This window comes from Podarcis vaucheri (assembly GCF_965113315.1).
Source record: "Podarcis vaucheri genome assembly, chromosome: 9".
Lineage (NCBI taxonomy): Eukaryota > Metazoa > Chordata > Lepidosauria > Squamata > Lacertidae > Podarcis > Podarcis vaucheri.
In genome coordinates this window covers 21,324,989-21,350,069 of record NC_138767.1, presented here as the reverse complement: position 1 = coordinate 21,350,069, position 25,081 = coordinate 21,324,989, and the positions used below count along the sequence as shown (strand labels likewise).

The 25,081-nt window shown below is 42.1% G+C and overlaps 1 protein-coding gene across 6 annotated transcripts in view; it reads right to left on the bottom strand.

Moving 5' to 3' along the window:
- RAP1GDS1 (Rap1 GTPase-GDP dissociation stimulator 1) overlaps positions 1–25,081 on the bottom strand; it is a 97,295-nt gene that overhangs the window by 35,201 nt on the left and 37,013 nt on the right. For 4 of the 6 annotated variants that reach the window (XM_082238433.1, XM_082238431.1, XM_082238432.1 and 1 more), the window contains exons 3-4: positions 10,957–11,079; positions 7,806–7,931 (exon numbers count right to left, since the gene is read on the bottom strand). In XM_082238433.1, the coding sequence (XP_082094559.1) occupies positions 7,806–7,931; positions 10,957–11,079 (249 nt within the window). Of the gene's footprint in view, positions 1–7,805; positions 7,932–10,895; positions 11,080–25,081 lie in introns of those variants that run through there. The other 2 variants (XM_082238435.1, XM_082238436.1) reach the window with 2 other exon arrangements.

Here is a 25,081-nt window from a genome sequence, read left to right as displayed (position 1 = left end):
CAGCTTGCAAGGTGGTGGTGGTTGTTTAAAAAAAAAGTGCAATAGGGTTTTTTTAGAAAGCAAACAACAATATGTACCGCTCGCTTGTAAACACAACAAATTGCTTTCGCAGCTTCAGTTTGCATCACTGCAGTTCCCAATAAAATTTGTCTTGAGAATATTTAAATGTGCATGTTGTTCTTAAGGTTTGTGGTTAAACTGAAGTGATGAGAAATACCATACAGTGATGAGAAAGGTATGCACTTAATATTGGAAATATGGGGAGCGGGGCTTGAGGGGTGAGACAGCAGCAAGGTCAACATGACACAAAGAGCCAATTCTGCTGGTGCACTGCAAAGGTCTCATTGCCCTTCCACCACTGCAAAGTATATAATGGAGTATCAGTTTACATTCATTTGTTGGGAACAGAGTCTATTCATAACTGAATGTTTCAGCTAATAGCCATTTAGTTTTCCAGTCTCCTGAACTCTTCTCCCCATCTCATCTTCTCACAGGTCTGACTACTTAAGACATACACCAAAATGGTTGCTATTTGTTAACAATTCCATATACTCTCAGGAACAGTCAAAGATTTCTAACTCCACTCTCTCAGCTCCACTGTTTGTAGAAGGACTTGATAGAATCAAAGAAAACACTTTCTACAACCATATTCTTCCTGAGATGGCCAAAGAGATCATTTAACTCTGAAAAGACAAGGGTGAGGTTTAAATAAAGTTTTTCAAAATGTATATACTTTAGGCATATATAAAATAACACAGTTTCCTTTAGACACAATAAACTTCTAATTCCTTTAAAAAGCGGACACTGGTTGAGTTTTTGTTGTCTCATCTCTTCAATCTTACTGAACTACTGGACCAAATCTTTCAAAATTCTGTTATTCTTGCTCCTTTCAATTTTTGTTAAGGAATAGGTTATGCTATTTTTTAAAAAATCTGTTAATGTGCTAAATGTTATGCAATGCATTTCTCAGGACTGAACCAATTAGCTAAACAAACATTTGTGAAACCAATAAATATGAGCATATTTCCCCACCACCCCCAGAGATGAAATTAAAAACAAAGCGAGGCTCATCGTTCCATTATTTTTACTGAGCAATTTGGACTATTTTGCATCACTGTGGTGGAGCACTTTTAAATTATATTTCTCAGCAGGATACATTTAATAGGACTGGAGAGCAGCAGAAGGAACAAAAATGGTTCTTTAAAAGTATAGTTTTCTCCATAATATCCCATATACCTCAAGAATATTTTACTCTTCAAAAGTCTCCCAAAGGAGCTCTTTAGAAGAATTTTAAAGCCCCAGAAAAATATTTCCAGTCCTAAAGAAGAGTGCCCTGAAAACCTTTACTTGATGATGATTTAGTTATTCTGTTCCAGTTCCACACATTAATGGTGAACTATCAGGGTTGTTCCCTCAGCTTTAATTCTAAGTCAATGCTGTCTTTTGCAAGTTTCTAGCATATATCTAAAATCAGAAGATGGGGGGAAATTCACATGTTTGCAAACCGAGGGTGTCTCCAGAGTTTCAGATTTGGGGCATGTCAATAAAACCTTTTCATGCTGCAAGACTAGACTTGGGAGTGGCTTTTCAAAGCAATGAAACCATAAAATCTTGTTAAGATGCGGTTCTCAGATATCAATGCCCAATAACACGAACTGAAAATCAAACACGATGAGCCCGCAGTGCAAATATAATCACAGTACCACAAGGACAAGGAACCTCAGGCGTCGAGGTCAAACGCACCCCCCCAACCTCTTTGTCTGGCGCTTTGGACTCTCCCACAGCCAGCCCCTCTCCTCAACTGCCCCATCTCTCCAAATGCCACACCCTGTGGCCTCCTTCTTGCTTGCCTGGAATGTGTCTTTGAATTCTGATAATGATTCTTGCTTGTCTGGATGGAGGATAGAGAGGGGTGCATGTAGAAACTATCCTGTGAAATGTACATTTCTTTATGCCATGACTGGCCTGAAGAAGAAGAAGAAGAAGAAGAAGAAGAAGAAGAAGAAGAAGAAGAAAGCCTTTTGTTCCCTCTCCTCAGGAAAAAGAGAGAAAGAGGCAAAACTTGTTCCCATGTTTTCCGCCAATGAGTTATGTTTTGGGCATTTCCAAAAGTCAGAAATATCCCAGGATTCTAAAGAACTGGTGTCCACAGTTTTCCATCCTGCTTCGTGTTTGCTCTGTTCATAGCAACCAAGATACATCTGAGACAGGCACGGTGCAGAAGTTATTCTGTATAAATAGTGGGTGGGTGGGTGTTAAGCCCCTAACCCCAATGCAAAGTGTTAGGCTAAAGCCGATGCACTCATTAAAAATTCACTGTATAGTTAACTCACAGTGCAATGTATACATGTCTACTCAAAGCCTCCTTGTGTTTAATGGGGCTACTCCCAGGCAAATAAATAAATAATTTTTATTTATACCCCGCCCTTCCCGGTTCACAAAACCGGGCTCAGGGCGGCTAACAACAAATTTAAAACACTTAACTGTAATATAAACATAGAAGCAGCATAAAATACAGTATAAAAACATGAATAGCAGTAAAATTCAAAGTTCAAAAATCAATTTGGGGAAAATCCATCCAATAAGCATTAGATAGTCACTGGGGCTAGCTGGCTGAATTAGTCCTACTTGGGCCAGCAAGGAGACCGGGGGAGAATTAGCTGTGGGGTCTCAGAGTGGGTAATTTTCATAAAAGGGGAGGGGGAGGGAAGAGAAGGGAAATAAAAGATCAGGCTGAATTCAAACTAAAGGCCAGGCAGAATAGCTCTGTCTTACAGGCTGGACAGAAGGAGGTTAAATCCTGAAGGGCCCTAGTCTCATGGGACAGAGCATTCCACCAGGTCGGAGCCATCACTGAAAAGGCCCTGGTGGAGGATAGTTTGACTTCCTTAGGGCCTGGGACCTCTAAACTATGGTTATTCATGTCCTCTGCGGGGCATACCAGGAGAGGCGGTCCCGTAAATACGAGGGCCCTAAGCCACAAAGGGCTTTAAAGGTCAAAACCAGCACCTTGAACCTGACCCTATACTCCACTGGGAGCCAGTGCAACTGGTAAAGCACTGGGTGAATATGCTCCCATGGCAGGGACCCTGTGAGGAGCCTCGCTGCAGCATTTTGCAGCCGCTGGAGTTTGTGGGACAGTTTCAAGGGCAGTCCCGCGTAGAGCGAATTACAGTAGTCAAGCCTGGAGGTGATGGTCGCATGGATCTCTGTGGCCAGGTTGGGGTGGGAAAGGTAAGGGACCAACTGCTTAACCGCTTAATGTAAAACAAATTGGGTATAGGATTACAGTAAGCAGGCTAGATGAAAAGCAACTGAAGCCTTGAAGCTGTGCCTAATTACAATGTGGTGTGATAACTTTTCTCTCCATTATGGTAATACATGCAAATGCATAATAATGAATTGCTGAGGCCACTGTTGCCCTGCTTCCATTCACCGGGGTGGGGGGGGGGAAATCAGTCATGCTTTTATCCAAAGATAATCAAACTGCTAATTATAATCTTACTTGTCTACAATATATTGTGATAGGGCTAAGTAATTTTAACTACAGCGTTATAAATAAAAGTTTCAAGAAGGAGGATGTACAAATCAAAATCAATTTGCAAGAGAGAGAATAATCTGCTTCATCCACAGGCACTAGGTAACAAGCTCTATATGCATCGAGCGCATATCTCATTAATGTATGCACTGACACATTTTGTATCTGCTGTCCTCTTTAAATAGTCTTCAAGGGTGGTCTTTGTAGAGCATGCCATCTACATGTACATGGTCTCTACATTCAATTAAAAATATCACACTTTTCTCAACAAGGAAGAGCACAGAGTGCCATCACTGTAATGTGATACTGTTCAGTATACATTAGCCAGTGACCAGGAGAGGCTGAAACTAATGATCAGTACACAACTTCCATGAACTTTTTAGAGTTTAATGTGGAAGGTGAAGTGAAAGGGAGGTACGTATTATTATAAGTTTCTGGGGCCAGAGTCTGTGGGTGCAAGTTACCCATAAATCCTGGAATTAGTAAAAGTCAGAATTAATGAACCTTTAAAACCCTAAATGGCTTTGCCCAGTATACCTGAAGGAGCGTCTCCACCCCCATCGTTCAGCCCAGACACTGAGGTCCAGCTTTGAGACCCTTCTGGGGGTTCTCTCACAGTGAGAAGTGAAGCTGCAGGGAACCAGGCAGAGAGCCTTCTCGGTAGTGGTGGCTGCTCTGTGGAATGTCCTCGCATCAGATGTCAAGGAAATAAACAACTATCTGACTTTTAGAAGACATCGGAAGGCAGCCCTGTATCGGGAAGTTTTAAATGTTTGATCACATTATTATTATTATTATTATTATTATTATTATTATTATTATTACTACTACTACTACTACTATGGGAGCCGCCCAGATGGATGGGGTATAAAAAATAAATTGTTGTTGTTATTATCGTTGTTATTATTAACCCCATCCTTTATCCTGCAATGTGACTTGAAAAGCCCCCAAATGAAACTCAGGTGGGCCTGAAATTGGCAACCACCTCAACAAAGCTAAGTTACTCAAGAATATTAGAAGGCATCCCTGTATATTTAAATATTCTAAAACTGTGCTAGGCTAGGAATTCTAATTCTATTCAGAGTGGGGTCAGAGAAGATTTCTTGAAGAAAAAAACGTTAAAAGTATATTCCACACAACCCCAAGCATCAAGATCGTTGAATACCAACAGCTAAATACTAAGAATAGCTTCCTCCTCCTTTTGTCAAGATGCCAAATGCGAGGGCAATTTAAAAGATCTCTGCTTTCAAGAAATGCTCATATTTCAGTTGTGGTGAGCCTTGAAGCAAAAAGGCATTTCATAAGAATTAAGTGATTACCAGGAATGTAAGAAGAGTCCTACTGGTTCCATTAAGTCCAGCTTCTCTTTCCCCCAGTGGATAACCACCAGCTGCTGGGAAACCAGCAACAGGGCATGAAGACGACAGACATCATTTAATGTTGTTCCCCGGCAGATGGTTATCAGTAGCACGATGCTTTATGAATCTGGAGTGTCCACATGCCCATGGTAGACCTCCCCCTTTGCGAATCTGACCTTTAGAGCCTTCCTGTGACAGTGAATTTCATTAATTAGGAATTCTGTGAAGTAGTGCTTTCTTTTGTCTGTACAGAGAACATATCTACGTACATCCACTAGTTGAAATAGCGTCCAGATGACAGGAAAATAGCACATGTTCTGTTGTGCTTTTTGGGTACATGGATGCCATTCTAATCATATGTGATTTGTGGCTGACAGTATCAAAATTTGACAAGAATTGTCAAATATATACAAAATTTGCCACCACTGCTAATGGAAAATGTCCAGAAACAAATAAGAATCATTTTCTGATTTTAAACAAGAGAATGATTTCTGTAAATACGGTTAATTTCTGTAATAGACTTGGAATTTGAATTGATAATGTTGATGGAAGTTTTATAAACGTATATGTGACCACAAACAGGGGGCCTCTGCGATGCTGTAGCTACATCTCTTACAAATACTTTGCATTGCGACTAGTCGCACTGCCTACTTGCCACTCTCTGAACAGAGCATAATATTTCTGAAGCAGCACATATTGTGCTGGGCGTCCATTGTCATTTCCATGACAATGAAGCTGAAAACTGAGTCAGCAGTTGGACATCTAAACTGAGAATTGTCATTCTGATGCGTCACAATTCCCAAGACTGCTCCCTTAGGTTGGAAGGGTGCAAGCAAGCAGGTACTATGTTAAGGCCTGTTTCAATTCCCTCATAAACCATCCCATTGCTTCAAAGATTCTGTTGGACTCTTCAAGTCTCCTTCCTTCTCCCCTTGTTATTTGTCCTTCACCGTCATCAACATTTATATGGGGGAAGAGACTACCACATCACAACACACGTAATGCAGGGACTGACTGCCACGTCAAAGCATACGGAAACATAAGCAAATTAGGATCCCACATGGAAAATCTGAGTCACCATGCAAGAATAATTCCAGACTTGACATGGTAAGCCAGTGGTAACAGCAGTCATCGTCAATGCTGCTGTTGATGCTAAAATAAAAATTACTGTTAATAACATGTACTGAGAAATGGGTGTAGAAGTTGAATCACTACACTTCATGTCAGAAATCAAGCAAAGTAAAAAATAAAATTACAAAAATAACATGCCCAATAAGGGAAAACCGATCAATTCAGAGGGGGAAAGATAAAAACTTTTGACAGCAAAATGATGATGATCCCATCGGCAATATTCCATTAGCAAGTATACTTTTATTCTTCTCATAATCCTCGTCCAGTGAAACTCTCAGTCACTCTCTCTTTTTTGGCCAGGATACTTTGATATTGCTTACTGTGTGCTAGTGAAAAGCAGCATGTTTAGAAAAGGGGGCAATTACCATATAGTAGCATACAACAGAGTTTTCTGTTTGTGTTTTGATTCCAATTTTCTTTTTGCAGACATCAATATATACAACTAAATAATAATAATAAAAATAATAAAAATAAATGCATCCTTGCCTTTAATATGGGGAAACTAAATCTCTTATATGGGAAAGCTGGTACTATTAAAGAGTGGCATTTACAGCAGGCAGGAGTGGGAAACCTATGGGTATCCAGATATGGTTGTTCTATCAAGTCCCATCAGCCCCAGCAAGCATGGCTAATGATCATGGATGGTGGGAGCAGAAGTGACTTGCTGTTTGGGGTGGAACCGCTATGCTAGCTTCCCAGCAGGTGGGTTGCTGTGCTTACTGGCAGGGAAAGAGACAAGACAGTGCAAATACACCAGCAGGGAACCCCCCCTCCACCTGCCTTACCCCTCTTCTTCCCAGCAAGCAACAGCAAGTCACTTGCTGGGAAGCTAGCACAGCTGCTCTACCACACCTGATGAGTTACCTGAATGTGATTTGTAGTGTAGCAATGTCTGAAGAGCCTCAGGTTCCGCAACTCTGATTTACAGTCTGTCTAGTAAACTAAAATTTTCAGGCTTCTAAACAGAAGGGTTTACTTCAAAATGTAGCACCCAGGATAGCTGTGCAGGTTGCACATCTACAATTTATAACATACGTCGGAACAATAGCGTCATCTGAAGAGTAGAAATCTATTCTGCCGGCGAAAATTGTGAGGCGATTATCGAAATGTGTTGCCTACATGTAACTGGTGTGTTGGGGGCTGCAACATGATGGATACTGAGGACAGCCAAGCGTCAACTATATAGGGTTGTGATTTATAGACCTGACTGTTTCAGGCCTTCCATTTCCTCAAACCTTCTGCTACCAAGCAGGACTGTCTATATGCCAGACACTGTTAATTCATACTACCAGTATGCAGGTGCACTATACAATGGTGCCAGCAATTCACTTGTGATGCCAAATGTAGTAATCAGTGAGAACCCAAATGTGAATCTAAATGTGAGCTTTATTATCAGTGTTGGGAGGGGGGTGGTCAGAACGGCACATGTTCCCCATTAGCATTAGCTACAGAAACAAAATTAGGATTTTGCAGTTTTTTATTTATTTAAAAAAGAAGCAGCGGGGGGGGGGGAATAAAAGAAAAAGAAGAAGCGATTTTACCTATGTCCACAAAACCCCACCATATTTGCCAATGATTTGGCTGCTTCTATTAAAAAATGGGACTTTTGACAGCCTGTCATTCAAGCAAGGCTTAATTGTGACAGCACCCACAGATGTCTTGCAGAAATCAGCACTGCTGACAACAAAACAAGAAAAAAATGAACAACAAGAACCAGTCTTTTTTTAATAACCAAAAATAAAAAAATAAAAACAAAACACTGATATTTGAACACTTACGGCTGTCGTAGCATATGTTGCCCAAGGCACGTCCTGTTTGAAGAAGCACGTCCTGGTCTTTGCAGTTTAAGAGCTGCACCAGAGGTGGAATCAAGCCAGCATCCACACACGGGTTCCTCATAAATTCTACAAGCCACAGAGAGAGGTTTAATCAAAGGCTAGTTGATGAGGATTGATTATTTCTTGTTAAAGAGAGCCATTTTTCCTTCAGCGAATGTTTTCCTTTCCAAATTCACACATACCAGAAGCACTGCAGCTGCTTCTCTGTATGAGAACTAATTTATGTACAGACGAAAAAGCAATCTAGTTCCAACAGCAGCAACAAAAGCACCCCAGGAATTATGGGCATGCTCCAAATTCTACATATTGACTGCCCGCTGTAGATTCCTTTGGTGAGAATAAAAAGTATTTTAAATATCCTTCATTATATTAAAAAAAACAACCTAAACATTAAAACACCAAGCATATACTGGGAGCAATAAACACAGGCAAGAAAGCACCAGCAACTTTTCTTCTGCCCACTTCTATTCACTAAAGAGGATCTAAATAACCCAGTTAAAGGAAACCTGATAGAAAGGCTACTGCATCCCTGTGTCCAAAGGAAACCTCTTGCTTCTGTACAGGATCTTGATTAAACCACAGAGGAAAGTTAAAGCAATTTTCAAAGCTATAGCTGAAAGCAGAGAGTGGGCTGCACATTAAACTTCTTCAGGGGTCTAGGTAGTAATAAGAGTCAATTTCATCCAAGAGATTAGATGGAGGGACTTAGACAAAGACCCTGGGGTCTCCCCACCTAACCATGGCAGGCTTCTAGAAAGTCATTCGGTGTTCCTTTTACAAAACAAAAAGCAATGGGAGAAATAATATTAATACTTAGCATTTGTACAGTACCTTCAAGTGTTCAATGCACTTCACATGTATTATCTAATTGTAATCTTTGCAGCAACGCTGTAATGATTATTCTTTTTTTGGTTACGTAATCAATGTGCTTTACAAGTACTGTATGTATGTGACCACATAAAAGTGTGGAGAGCAACCTTCACAGGAATGAAGTCACCACACATTGTTTCTGGCAACTGGGATCCCTACTTCTAGTAGCTGGTCCTTCTGCAAGAAAAGAGCAGGCAGTCGGCAGCAGCAGTGACACTGTTGTGGCCCAGGTGGTCCACGCTTCAGCAGTTCTGCATATCCACACTACATTTACAGCACATGGTTCTCACTTTCCACTCCAAAGAATTGTGGGAATTGAGGTTTGCTATGGTTTTTTTGGGGGGGAGGGAGAAGCCATGTGCTGTAAATATATGGTATGGATGTGACAGTTCTGGGCACCACAATTTAAGAAGCTGGAACATGCACAGAGGAGGGCAACCAAGATTGTAAAGTCTGGGTATGTTTAGCCTGGAAAAGAGGAGACTGAGAGGGAGAGATGATAGCCATCTTCAGATATCTAAAGGGCTGCCACATGGAAGATGGAGCAAGGTTGTTTCTCCTGCTCCAGAGGGTAGGACCTGAGCCAACAGCTTCAAGTTAAAAGAAGAGATTCTGACTGAACATCAGGAAGAACTCTCTGATGGTAAGAGCTGTTCAACAATGGAATGGACTCCCATGAGAGGTGGTGGAGTCCTTCCATGGAAGGTTTTTAAGCAGAGGTTGGGTGGCCATCTGTAATGGACGATTTAGTTGAGATCCCTGCATTGCAGGAGGTTGGACTAGATGACCCTCATTGTGCCTTCCAACTCTACAGTTCTATTGTCCAGACTTGTGCCATGAAGAGGGCACTTTGGTGCTGCAAACAAAATGGCAGCACGTGCTTCTTCACTTTAATGCTCACCTAGAGGCAATGGCCATCCACTCTGAATAAGTAGCTAATTTTGAGGCTGGGCTTGTGCTTTGGAATATATGGATGTTTGCTATCATACAACTTTTGTCTCTGTAAAAAAAAGGTCTGAATAATTTAGAACTGGGGGAAAAATGTGCATGTGCCAATGTGCAGCACCTGCTAAAATGAATCACAGGAGCTGAATGTGGCCTTTGGCAGCTTTGAATACATAGTTAATAAATTGCTGTCGCCTTGCAGGGCAATTTGTTCTGGGAAGCTGTGGCAATTTAGACATGATGCATTCAGTTAAAAAGGAGGACTGGAATTTCAGAACCACAGTCTTGAGTACAGGGTGGAAACTGACTGGTTTGGTTTCCAAACAAGAATCTTCAAAACAACAACAACAAACCACGAGTAATTATTTCCCTTCCATCACATCTCCTCAAGAGCAATATTTTAAACTGCCTCTGCTGCCCAGTCCATTACAACCTGCTAATTCATGGGAAAGGAAGAGAGGCATCACTTTGTGGAACCTCAAGCAATGATAAGGCATCCTGGAATGAGCTGTACATTCAAATCTCTGCAAGTTACCAGAGCAACGTTAGACTTGTTTCATTTCCAAACATCTCCTATGAGATTTGTGTTAGTGCTCAGTGCAAAAGTCAGAGCAGCCTAGGGAGAATAACAGGAGCTTGCAGCAGCTTAAGAGACAGCATCATGAGATGTTTGGGATCAGCATGCTAGGCCCTTCTGAAAATCCCAGCAGCGACAGCTTCACTCATGTCTTCTTTTACAGTATACACTTGTGATATTGGAATGACCCTAGTAGACCTTTTGGGGAAAATTAAAGGCTTGGCAAAACAGCAATAGGCTTTTATGACAAGTGGCTTCTTGGAGTGGAGATAAATGTATATATGAATAAGTTGAAAATGAATGCCAAATTAGTGTATTAATACAACATATGGTGTTAAAATAAAGTTCACCAGACATGCACAAATGTGCCTGCAGTCACACCTGCAACTGTGAAAGTCTTGTCATTTAGCTTTGCCTAATAAAAAAAAAACACATCGCGGGTTTTTCACAACAGTTAGCATTATAAAATAATTGCAACTCTGAAGTGCTTTGATGTATCTGGCAAATGGATGACTAAGAACTAATATATTATCAAGGCAGAACGGAACAAAAAAAGAAGAGTGCAGTGGAAGGGAAAGAAGAGAGAAATGAAAAGCATCTATTCTATAAAATGAAAACATAAATGAAGTAAAACATACTGACAAGTGAGCTGCAAAACTGAAGATGTTCCAGGAGAAAAGGCCTTGTGGAAAACCTCACCATTTTTGGCTACTTCTGCTATGACGTTAGCTATTTTTGCATTGCAGGAGGACTGCGGAGTCAACAGACTTGCAAACACTTGGAGGATCCCACTTTTCTGGATTTTTTCACTTGTCTCTGTATCTGAAAAGAGAGGAATATGCGCAAAACAGAATTGAGTGGTAAGTAGCGTGTTAATGGAAATGTATTGAAAGCTTCACACCTAAAACAAAATTCCAAATCTTGACACCAAAACCAAAGAATGACCCTTTGTGCCTTTGGTTTGGAGAGAAGGCTAGGTGGCATTACAGAGCTGTATAAAATTCTGCAAGGCGTGGAGAAAGCTTTTTCTCCTACTCTCATAACACTAGAAAACTTGAGGATGTCCAAGGAAGCTGGATAATTCAGGGAAGACAAAAGGATAGACTTCTTCACACAGTGTGTAGCTGAACTATGGAATTTGCTTCTGCAAACTGGGATGGCCTCCAACTTAGATGGCTTGAAAATTGGGCAAATTAATAGAGGCTGAGGCTATCAATGGCTACTAACCCTGGTGGCTATGTTCCACCTCCACTGTCCAAGGCAGTATGGGCCTGAGTATCAGCTGCTGGAAACCAGAGGAAGAGACAGTGTTGCTGCACTTATGTAGGTCCTGCTTGCAGGCATCACATGGGCACCTAAGTCAACCATTCTGAGAACGAGATCCTGGAACAGATGGGCCACTGGCCTGACCCAGCAGGTTCTTCTTGTGATACCCAAAGACGCAGATGTTTCAATGATGCACTGCTATTTGAGAACTGCCTTTTTGTTTACATAAGGAAGCTGTCCTACATACCAAGTCATCGGACTATTCAGCCCTGCATTGTCTACAAGGGCGGCTGCTTCTCCAGGGTCTTAGGCAGAGGTCTCTCCCATCACCTACTACCTGATGTTTTTTTACCTGGAAATGCCAAGGACTGAACCTGGAACTTGTGGCCCACAAATAATGTGCTTTACCATAGATCTATGGTTGCTACCCTATAAGGAGCACCATGACATCCAGCAGGGCCTAGCGAGCAGAGGAAGCTTTTAAATCATTTATAGTTATTATTGCAGGACAAATGTGGTGGTGTTAAATCACCTTCCACATATATATGCACAAAATATAACTAAATAACAGTTAAAAACAGCACCAAAGAATAGCAAGCGATGAATTTTAAAACAATTCAAAATGGATGCCCACGGAAGAGACCTGTTCCTCAACCTGGGAAGCTCTGATGGAACAAACCAGTCTTCAATTTTTCCCAGAAAATGCAGATAGTGGACACTCATCGTATCTGGACAAAAATGCTGATCAATCAAACAGGGGCAGCCACACTGAAAGCACTGTGCTGAGTTACCGTGGAACAGACCTCTGGTATCACTGGAACTCAAAGAAGCAGCACTCCTGTGGATTTCAGTGACCTACTGGTAACCAAATAACCTGGTATAAGTAGTAGAAAAATAGATGGGTATTCCTATTGTGCATATAAAAGGAGAAAGACAGGACAAAACTAGAAGCTAGGGAAAAGTCCTGACAGAGCCATCAGGGGAGTTGTGGTTCAATGGGTAACAGTAACTGCGGGTTCAAGTTGTCTTAGATTGGTTTTACTCAGGAATAGTAACTTCCTGCACTTCCTCCTAGATTCTCAAAGGGGTGCTTTACTTACACAAAACCTCTGTGAGGTGAGGTACATGATGAATTTCCCCAAGGCTATTGAGTGAGATTCAGAACTGAGTAGTAATGCAAATGTTCTGCTTTTAAATCCACCATTCCAGCCACTGAGATGAGGTAGGTCAGATTCCCATCTTCAGAATTCTGAGGATGCAGGTAAAGAGCAAAGCTCAAAGGCTACCTGTGGTGTCTTATTTCATCTACTTTCAGAATAACATAGCCCCAATATGTTAAATAGCCTTAGGCTCAGACATATGCTGAATATTCTGATTTTTTAAAAAATAAGACACGGACATTTTGTAATCATGATAGAGGTAAAAAGCAGCTTCTCTCTCCACTCAGCAGTCCAACTACATTCAGCAAGGCTTACTTACAGGAGAGCATGCAGCCTTAGTTGTGTTTTGCTCCTGGGACACCCCCGTCCGTCCCCCGTCCCCCCCACAGCAAGCCCAGCACACAGGGTATTGTTTTTGCATAAACAGGGTCACAGCAGAGTCTACCATAGCTCTCCATCTCTCTTCTCACACCTTGGCCTCTTCTGCACAGCACACACCTTGTTCTCTGTGTTAGGGGGTAATGTAACTTAAACATAGTAAGCAGTTATTGTGCACATTCACCAGGAATCATAGAGAATGTGCACATAATCTGTCAATTAAGAGCAATTGTGTACATTTTCCAGTCAGTATACATAATATTCAGCAGGCCTTGGGGAACGTGCGAAGACAATGAATTTTATATATTCTCTGGTCATTATGCATAATCTCAAACAATTCCCTCTTCACAGACAGATTAGGTGCACATTCTGTGTGATGCCTAGTAAATGTGCACAATGGCCAGTTATTATGCACATTGACCACATATATACCCACATTCACTGAACTGATGCCAACTTCACTACAGTGGTACCTCGGGTTACAGACGCTTAAGGTTACAGTCTCCGCTAACGCAGAAATAGTACCTCGGGTTAAGAACTTTGCTTCAGGATGGGAACAGAAATCATGTGGCAGTAGTGGGAGGCCCCATTAGCTAAAGTGGTACCTCAGGTTAAGAACAGACCTCCAGAATGAATTAAGTTCTTAACCCGAGGTACCACTGTACTTCAGAAATAATGGGCTTTTTCAAAGAAGGTCTAGAAATATAAAATTTCCGGTAATAAACAAGAGAGAAAACACATGCAAATATATGCCACAATGAGTTCTTACATATCAGAGAGAAATGGGTGCTTTAAATTTCAGTGTCTGAACTACAAGAAGTTACAGGGTTTTGTGTCTTGTATTGCCCTCCATTTCTTTAAGAGGAATTTACTGGACACAATCTACTGGGAGTTTCTCTGCAGACAGTTGCCTTATGCAACTCCTATTATTTTCAATATGAGGAACAGATGAGTGATTCCCATACTGTAGGGATTGTCTGTACAATCTGGTCCCTACCCTATTACTTACAATTAGCATGCAAGATGCAATAATATGATCCCACCCACTGCACCACTGAGAACCTTAACACAGTATTGCCTTGCTTTTATCACCCACGGTTTGACGGACTTGTTAACTGTGCAAATTAAATCAATGGTATAAAATGTATCCTGAAAAGCAGCGAAGAAAATAAAATTAAACTGTTGCCTCAGGTTAGTTTTGTGCAGCAGGGATGCTCTGATTTATTTGACTGAGATCAGCAAACACCAGTAAGACAGAATGACTCAGACTCAAAAGGACTTCTAAAAGAAAATGGAATGCCAGATCTCCTCCTCTTAGAATAAGAGGGCAGGCAAAGAAAACCAACATTTTGGCAGACTTATTTCTTCCAGTAAAGATCATCTGACAGCTGCTGAAGTGGGAAGCTTCAGCTATGTGGGTCCTGCACAGCTTTTTACACTCACACACTAAATCTGAAACATGGCAAACCTTCATGAAAAACACACATAGACATAACAGTATGGGACAAACTCGTCAGTATCATTATTTTGGTCTGTGCAGACCCCCAAGGTGGTAGAGAACCTTTTTGAACTTCTGAAGAAGGAAGCCTGTTGTTGTTGTTGCTGCTGCTGTGTAGGCTTCCTGAGGGATTTAGAACCCAGATCTTCCTGCATAAAACCTCCTTGAGTGCAGCAGGTTCCTTGCCAGTCGTGTAGTAGCAAATTAGGAAGTGCAGGGTCTCATCATGACTATCACAGGCACGCCCCTCTAAGATTATACAATAATATACTAATGATTAGAGATACATTGCAAGGATCAGTGCAGATCTCCAGGTGTTGCCCTTTAGCTAGTGCACATACATGGGCAAATGATTTTGAGTGCTTCGAAAGCATGTCAAAGTGCAAGTAGATAAATAGGTACCGCTCCAGCGGGAAGGTAAACGGCATTTCCATGCGCTGCTCTGGTTCGCCAGAAGCGGTTTAGTCATGCTGGCCACATGACCCGGAAGCTGTATGCTGGCTCCCTTGGCCAATAAAGTGAGATGAGCGCCGCAACCCCAAAGTCGGCCACGACTGGACCTGATGTTCAGGGGTCCCTTTACCTTTACGTTCTGTTTTATGTAACGGAACTTGCACACCATTGTCTTGAAACTGAAGCACCTTGTGTTTTCAGTGTTCCTATATGTTTAGCTCTGGGTAAAGGACTCCAGGACGGCTAAGTCCAGTCAAAGGAGACTATGGGGTGTGGCGCTCATCTTGCTTCAGGCTGAGGGAGCCGGCGTTTGTCCACAGCTTTCATGTGGTCATGTGGCGAGGATGACTAAACTGCTTCTGGCGCAACGGGACACCGTGCCAGAGTGCACGGAAATGCCATTTACCTTCCCATTGCACCAGTGTGGTGTAGTGGTTAAGAGCAGTAGACTTGTAATCTGGTGAACTGGGTTTGCGTCTTCGCTCCTCCACATGAAGCTGCTGGGCTAGTTATACTTCTTTGAAGTCTCTCAGCCCCACTCACCTCACAGAGTGTTTGTTGTGGGGAGGAAGGGAAAGGAGAATGTTAGCCGCTTTGAGACTCCTTCGGGTAGTGATAAAACGGGATATCAAATCCAAACTCCTCCTCCTCCTCCTCTTCTTCTTCATCATCATCTACTTGCACTGGTATGCTTTCAAACTGCTAGGTTGGCAGAAGCTGGGACAGAGCAATGGGAGCAGACAGTAGCTATAAAACTCCCCTTTCATGCAGGTTGAATGGTTCTAGGACACTGTAGACAGGGACCCTTCTGCAGAAATAGGAACAGGTATTTGATCCCAGACCATCCCAAACCACTATGCCACTGCAATGTGGACCTACATGAGGAGGGAGGATCAATGGGTTCATTCCCACCTCTATCCCTCACACAGAAAGGAAAATACATAGCAGGGAGAATGAATGAATATTCTCCAGAAATGAGTATTCTCACAGCAGAAGCAACTGGAAATGGAAATGGGAACAATGCTGGCGGGTGGAGAGACGAGAAGGACAGGGAAAGAGAAACATGACAGGATCAGCTGTGTTTTAGAGGCAGTGCCCTCAGGCGCTTAAATAGTCCTTATTTAACCGCTGAAATATTTAAAAACATTGCTTCTTATTCTTCACTTGCAGATTTGAAAAACACACGGGCCAAGGTCATGCCGCAATGGAGGTCTGAAGCCATAAGGAACAGGCTTTAACAAATAAAAATATATGAACCATGGTGACGTTTTGTGTGGCAGAAGGCAGACTGGAACCAAATCTCGTAGGGACCTGGGTGAGGTGAGGTGGGTTGGGAATGTGAAGTGAAACAGGAGCACCGCCTGACAAAATGAGCTCTGTGTTACAGAGGCTGAGTCACACAGTATAGGGGCAGGAAGACCAAGGAACCAAGAGTAGTAACAAAACAAGACCTGGGAAGAAATGCGGCCTTCGCCAACCTTGGGCCTTCCAGATGTTCTGGATTACAATTGTTATTTGCTTGCTTGCTTGTTTGTTTAATTTGTATACTGCCCTTCATCCATAGATTTCAGGGCAGTGCACAACATAACATTACAATATTAAAAACATGCAATACAGAATAATAATAAGCTGAAAACAAACCAATTATCCTGCCTCCCACAACACATTTAGAAGGTTGTAGAGGAACGCTTCTGCATGGCGCCTAAATGCATTCCACAAACAGGAAGCCACTGCAGAAAAGGCCCTGTTCTCATGTTCCCACTCTCACATGAAAAAGTGCCTCAAAGGACGATCTCACAGTCCAGATCAATTCACACGGAGAGAGGTGCTCCTTGAGGTATTGTGGTCCCAAGCTGATCTGAGGCTTTATAGGTCAAAACAAACACTTTACAACAGACTGGTGCTGGTGCGTGCTGTAGCGCAGACCTTCGGGTTGTCCACTTTACCACCATTGTAAAGGCCTCCAGAGTTGTGCCTAGTTGGACCTTGATGTATCCTGTGCGACAGATGAACTAGCAAGAGCTGGTGTAGCAGAGTCCAGTCCAAGAACTGGCTGAAGCTCCTGTTCTAATCTATTTGCCACAAATTCAGTGGGTAGCCTTAGGCAACCCATGAGCTCGCAGCCTCAGTCCCCCTCGGTCCACCAGAAATATGGGGAAGCAGATAGCTCTGCCTTAGAAACTTGCTGTAAGGCTATAGGTGCAACACTTCAAAATATTAGTTATTTGTGTTTATGAACTGGGAATATCGTCATATGGTATGGGCACCTGTCTATGGAGATAATGTTGGGACACAGTAAGAACGCTGGTCTATCTAGCTCAGCAGCTGGTCCTATCTAGACAGCTCTCCATAGTTTCAGGCAGACAACCATCCTAGCCCCACCTGAAGATACTGGGAACTGAGATTGGGATCTGTAGCACAAAAAGCAGATGCTCTACTACAGCTCTTCTCCCAGAAGGGTGCTAGAAATAGTCTGAAAATAATCACGGTGCTATTCTCTGCAAACATCTATCTGCTGACAAATGACTGATAAGTGCTGGAGGCTAAGACTCCAGCCAGAATGTCTTGCAACAGCTTACAAATGCTCTGTGTGGGGTGTGTGTGTGTGCGTGCTATTAAATATGTTTTTACTAATGTGAAGAGTGGCCTTTTTCTATTTCCCCTTTGACAGGCAATGAAGACCAGTTTATCAGCCCTTTGCTATAGATTAATATTGTTGCTGCCCCTGCTAATGCAACGCCCAATTTGTAAGTGTCTGACAACTTTTAAGCAACTTCTTGCTAGGATTATCAGCGCTGCTTTTTTATTAAGTTCATACTGAGTGCAGTAGCCTAATCCTTACCATATCTCATCCCTGCAGCAACCGGCTGAAACATTTCCAGTTTAGCTAGAACCAGAGGAGAGACAAGAGGGCATTCAAGACCCATTATTCTTCCTCTAAAATCTGATGGGGCAAGTCAATGAGGGAAATCTGGAATAATGATGGACATTTCTGCCTTCTAGCCACTGCTGTAAACATTGACTCAGACTGCTAGTCCAGAGGGGTTCATCAGCATAATGCAATCTGACCTGATGAGCAACACTGCCTGCTGATTTTCACCCATGTGCCTGCTTTTATGTAACCAAACTTGTGAACCCCAAATACCAACAATGGAGAACTGTTGCTCAAAGTCTCTCTGCGTTTTTCTCCTTTGTGAAGCCTTGAGTGATTGGGTGCTTTCTTATTAATAAGTGTCCTTTGGCTTTCCACCCATGCAAAGGCTGATTTGAAACTTGGCAAGCCTATGGAAAGGACTACAGACTCCTATTCAGGTGAAGGAGTTGTTTAAAATAAACGCATACATGTGCTTGTACACACACACACACTAACAAAGAGAATTCCAGAACTACTTCTTTGACAATGTGGAGCATGATATTTGGCCTCAAAAACTCTTGAGTCTTCATTTCTAGAATATTTGGTTTGGCTGCAAAGAATCTAGGTACAATGGCAATGTAGGAAATGACACTTACTCCAAACTTTCAAACATGCATTATTTAGAATAACCACTAAATACATTTTTACATCTAAGCCAAGATGGCAAAATACTAAATCTAGTTGTCTACTGTCATTTGATTCTCTCTCAGGAGTCTCCTTATCCCTACTACTTATAGGTTATGATTACTTTCTTGAAAATCTAATTTCCGAATAATGCTCTAATGCAGGTATGGGGGAACTTTTGGCACTCTAGATAGATATTGCACATTTTTTACCATCCCTGGCTACTGGCCATGCTTGCTAGGGCAACATCTGATGGGCCAAAGGTTTCCCACTCCTGCTCTGAAGGTTAAATATGTAGTGCCATCTCTGAAGCTAAGCACATCTGGGCATTGCCAGTACCTAGACAGGAAACTGGTGAAGACAATTGGATTATAATCAACCTTATACACATAGCCAAAAAAATTACTACCTGTTTTGTTTCGCTTTTTAAATTAACTGGCCTACCATTCCTCATCAGCCAAGATGCTTCCTTTCACTTGCAGTCAGCATGGAACACAGTAGACTGAGATATGGGGGGCAGGGAAATTTGGCCTTTCTCCACCTGCCTGCTCACTCAGTTGCATGGAATTCTAGTGAGTAGTTATATACAAGGCTGTATACCGGGGGTGCCTAACCTGGTGTCCTCCAAATCTTCCTGGACTCTCATCAGCTGCAGCCAGATTGGCCAATGGTCAGGGATGATGATGGTCATAGATTAGTCGGAGGGGGCAGTCACAGATTAGTCACCCCTGTACACCATGTGAGGAAACTGCTTTTATTCCAGTTCCATCCTCAACAAATGCTTTGTAAACAGCAGCAACATTGTGACATGCCAGTGTTAAGTGTCGTTTCTACCACTGCTCTGGCTGTGCTATGCCTATTGTAAAAATGCTAGCACTGATGTAGCCAGAGGATACAGCATCCACCTTAAAATTGAGTCATTCATACCCAAGTTTCCTCCCCCGCCCAGCCCAATTTTATTAACCCAGCAATATGTGTGATTTATCCCTTTAAAGGGGAAAGTAAGTATGCACCATAATTGCAAAGGTGTTCCAAATCTATAGCAAACGCTGCAGAAAATTATCTTGGCTTCATCACGTCCCTCCCACATGCACTTATCAAAGGAGAAGAGGACGAATTATAAAAAAGTTATGATCAGCCGCATGCAACACGATGTAACACATTCATCTTGCTCTTTTAGCAACTGGGGCGGGGGCGGGGGGCTGTGCAGAAAAAGGAGACCTGTGACCTAGCATAAAAATGAGGGAAGTATGCAGTGATGACGACAACGTGATAAGATAACTGACCCATCCACATTTTATCCTTTTGAATTCCCCCCCAGCCTATAAAGGAAACACATCTGTGTAAGATTGCATCTGAAAATGTAAGTTGCTTGAAAGAGCCAGCTATTCTATTTCCTATTTACTGTTTCCATTTGTACACTACTGGCTATAAGAAGGTTCTGTTAAACCTCTGCTATAATCCAGTGAGTCATAGGGGCATAGGGGGCCTCAGATGTGGGTGCATAGCATTGCTCACTGAAAGTAGGGACTATTCCCCAACTTGGAAGAGGGCAACTCACAAAACATACAGACCTTTCTTCAGACCACGCTCATTTTCTTTAACACACTGTATTCTAGCAGCAATGTTTAACTACAGGCATAATTATCACTAAAATCGTATTAAATATAATTGAGGAAAAAAGAGTAATAATGCCATTCAGTGTATTGGCATTTCAGATAGGCAGCCATGCCTATTTAGTGGTTGTCAATTAGGAGGAGTAGCATTCGTTCTTACTCCAATGTACTACCCCTTCCCAATAGGTACTGTTGAAGTTTTATACGAAACACCAAGTCTTGGGGTGCAATAAATATCCCTCAAGAGCTGGATGCAAGACCCATTTTAATGGAGAAATTAATACTGCATTTCATTTCATTACTGCAACACAAACTCCTTAACACTATGTAAAATGGCAGACTTCAGAAGTGTCTGTGTGGGCAGGGATGGAAGGAAGGAAGGAAGAGGAACACCCCATATTGAATGTTGAGGATATGGGCACATTTGAACCTGGAACTTCAGGTTGAAGAATTCACAAAGGCACTTCCCCTCCAAAGACTATACAGTGGTACCTCGAGTTAAGAACTTAATTCGTTCTGGAGGTCCGTTCTTAACCTGAAACTGTTCTTAACCTGAGGTACCACTTTAGCTAATGGGGCCTCCCGCTGCTGCCGTGCTGCTGCCACACGATTTCTGTTCTCATCCTGAAGCAAAGTTCTTAACCTGAGGTACTATTTCTGGGTTAGCGGAATCTGTTACCTGAAGTGTCTGTAACCTGAAGTGTCTGTAAACCGAGGTACCACTGTATGTGCTTTGCCTGCTTTTCTTTCTAACTCAAAACTCAATCTAAAAATAAAAATAAAAAATTAATCTGAACACTTACCCTGCCACAACCCATTCTGACATTATAGGAAGGTTTCAGGGTCTGAAACTCAAGGGTGGAGTCTTTACCACAGCATGACCAAAAGTGAAATAAGAACAAGCACAGAGAGCAAAGGTTTAAATTGCTCTTCCATGGCTTTTTATTGGATGCCCACTATGTAAAGAGACCCAACTCCACTCCCCAGGTAACTTAATACGAAGTGAAGGAGCATTTGTACCCAGAATGGAAGGGATCTTCTTCCCTCCGCTGTAGTAAAAGACAAATGTAGTAAAGTGACCATGACAGATGGTAAGGAAGGTGCCTGAAAGCTATGACCCAGGGGACAGCAGCAATGGATCATGCTGGAAGCCTCTTCCCTTGCAATGGGTGCAGGTCCTGCTATCTGCCTTTCTCTGACCCACGGCCTCATGTACCTGCTACTTAGGAGAACAATAATCAGAGTAGTGTGTGAGAACAGGAAACTGGAGTCAGAAACTGCTCTGTACTGGATTCTAAAGCTGTGATGAATGGAGGAGTAAGAGTTTTTGGGGTGTTAATGCTGTGAGCCCTTCCATCCTATGCTCAGGTTGAGTATATATGTAAATAAAACCATATATCCTAAAGACACCACAGTCTTCCTTCATTCTAAGGAAGCTGAACCCTGGAGAACCCTGTCTCTCAAAGCTCAGAGATTCAGATGCCGTGTAATATTGCTTCATTTTGTTTTGTTTATTTTTGCTGTTGTTTCAACCAATATGGTAATATCAACCACCCAAAAAGAATATACATCATATACAATATATACCTAAATACAACATTAAAACACAATAGTAACCAACAGATGATGATGATAGATACAAACTAATTTCAGATAACACAACAAAACATAACAATGTTTGGTAAAAAACATGACTGCAAGACTACTTGTAACACACCCAGAAACATTAAACATAAGATAGCTAAACTGGGGATGTGGGGAGAATAGTCCAAAGCACAAAAAAGATGAAACACACATCTACTGTCAGTGTCACAAATTTGTACTCAATCTTCTTTCTTTGTTAAAAAAGACACACATAACCTTACAAGTTTAAACACAAAGGGAACTCATTCTTCAAAACTAAACTGTAATCTGCATTACAAATGCAAGATCACAAGATGGCACTTAGGAAGGTTTTCACAAGCACGTAAAATCTCTATATTTCACTTCTTCCAGAGAGTTCTATGCCAATGCTTCCTTTGCTTTCTCTCAGAGGCTGCTTGGATTCCTCACTGATCAATATAAGTACACCTGACCCTGTACTGTGGGTTTTTACATCTTAAGCTCACACAAATCTCCTGTTTCAGAGTCCAATAATGGTGGGGAAAGAGGAAACTAATGGGGGCTGGGGAGAGGAGAGAACACTACACACTCACCTGCTTATGGCAGGGCTAGGCAACCTAAGGCCCGGGGGCTGGATGCGACCCAATCACCTTCTCAATCCGGCCCGCAGATGCTCCGGAAATCAGCATGTTTTTTACATGAGTATAATGTGTCCTTTTATTTAAAATGAATCTCTGGGTTATTTGTGGTGCCTGCCTGGTGTACACTGAAGCAAAAAACAACAACCTTAATGTGGCTCAATCATCACTTGTTTTCTGGTGAGTGGTAAAATCTTGATTGTTTAAAAACGGATTCTGGTACAGATGTTTAAGGATCAGTTGCTGGTCTCTCCCCCCCCCCCCCCGGTGCTCTGCTGTCTTTTAAAACCACAGTTTATAGAATCATAGAATCATAGAGTTGGAAGAGACCACAAGGGCCATCGAGTCCAACCCCCTGCCAAGCAGGAAACACCATCAGAGCACTCCTGACATATGATTGTCAAGCCTCTGCTTAAAGACCTCCAAAGTAGGAGACTCCACCACACTCCTTGGCAGCAAATTCCACTGTCGAACAGCTCTTACTGTCAGGAAGTTCTTCCTAATGTTTAGGTGGAATCTTCTTTCTTGTAGTTTGGATCCATTGCTCCGTGTCCGCTTCTCTGGAGCAGCAGAAAACAACCTTTCTCCCTCCTCTATGTGACATCCTTTTATATATTTGAACATGGCTATCATATCACTTCTTAACCTCCTCTTCTCCAGGCTAAACATGCCCAGCTCCCTTAGCCGTTCCTCATAAGGCATCGTTTCCAGGCCTTTGACCATTTTGGTTGCCCTCCTCTGGAAACGTTCCAGTTTGTCAGTGTCCTTCTTGAATTGTGGTGCCCAGAACTGGACACAGTACTCCAGGTGAGGTCTGACCAGAGCAGAATACAGTGGCACTATTACTTCCCTTGATCTAGATGCTATACTCCTATTGATGCAGCCCAGAATTGCATTGGCTTTTTTAGCTGCCGCGTCACACTGTTGGCTCATGTCAAGTTTGTGGTCAACCAACACTCCTAGATCCTTTTCACATGTATTGCTCTCAAGCCAGGTGTCACCCATCTTGTATTTGTGCCTCTCATTTTTTTTGCCCAAGTGCAATACTTTACATTTCTCCCTGTTAAAATTCATCTTGTTTGTTTTTATACCATTTTTATTTCTGCATTTTACTTTACGGTGTATTCTTCTTTACTGTTTTGCTATTTTAAACCTTCAGAATCAAAAACATGGGGTATTAAATGCAGTAAATACAATAATAAAACCGAGCAGAGCCTTTTTGAATAGTTAGAAAGATCTAGCACCCATTTCAACTAAATCTGTTAATTCCCCGCAACCCGGCATGTCATATTTTGCAGGCTCTGCCAATGCAAGATCTCTTTCTCACCCTGTTAAGACACACACACACACGCACACACACACACACACCCTAGTTCATTTGAAGTTGAGCATGTGCATTTGAGAGTGAGAGACAGACGCCTGCCCACAGCTGTCACAGTCAGCCCTACCGCAGGAAGCACAAAGTAACGCAGCAATTCCACCACTGGAAAGAGAACACCCATCTGTTGTTCCCTGGAAAATTCCTGGAGGCTAGATGTGTGTGAAACGCCCTCGTTATAAGCCTTTTGTTTGGTACAGATAGCACTACAGAATATGGAAGGTAATGAGCCACAGGGGAGACCAGCTAGGAAAAGGGCAGATGAGAATCCATCAAACCAGACCTTCTCTTGCTTTCCTTGCTCAGGAAGGGGGATTAACAACATGTAAGGGAACTTTTGGGACCCAGCAAGATTGTTAAACTACTGGAAATGCCAGACATTTTCTTTTTAGGCTAGTCAGAGGATTTCATTAAAAGATTTTTTTTTGTCTCTGTTGGAGCGTTGGTGACTTATGAAAGTCACACCAAGGCCAAAGGTTGGAATAATCTTCTGATCCGGAATCTCTATAGTTATTAGGGTGAGCAGCCTATCACCTCAGGTCTGAAAACCAGCATCTTGAATTAAGTGCAGATACTCCAGCAGTTAGTATCCAATTCCAGGTGCCAACTCTATGATGTAACATTGACAAGAATAAGGAACAGAGTTTTTACAAGGTCTGGTTCAGTTCCCTTTAAATATTTCAGCGTAGTTCAGTATCATATCTTATCAAAACAATTTCTTTAATTTTCAGAATATGGATAGATATCTTCTCAAAATGAGAGCAAGCAGATCAAGTGATACTGAGGACAATCCTAGATGTGATCTAGAATCGCCGTTCAAAGTCAGTGCTGGAGAAGACTCGTTTATGATTATATTTTGGGAATGATACATTTTCTTATGTAGCTGGATTGTTTTATACTTTCTGTGTGTCCCATGCTCATATTATAAAGTAGTTGTGCTCTATGTTACAATTCAAGCACTGCTAGGAGTTGTTTCTTTTTGTTTTCTAATGTGTTTCTTACCAATAAAAAATTCAGTGTAGTGTGAGCAAATTTTATTCTGAAAGTGCAGCCCAGAGGAAAAAAGTTTGACAACCACTGCTTTAAAATCTTATAAGGCAGAAAGCAATTACAGTGGTGCCTTGGGTTGCAGACACTTCAGGTTACAGACTCTGCTAACCCATAAATAGTACCTCGGGGTAAGAACTTTGCTTCCGGATGAGAACAGAAATCGTGCTCTGGTGGCGCGGCAGAGTGGCACCTTAGCTAAAGTGGTACCTCAGGTTAAGAACAGACCTCCAGAATGAATTAAGTTCTT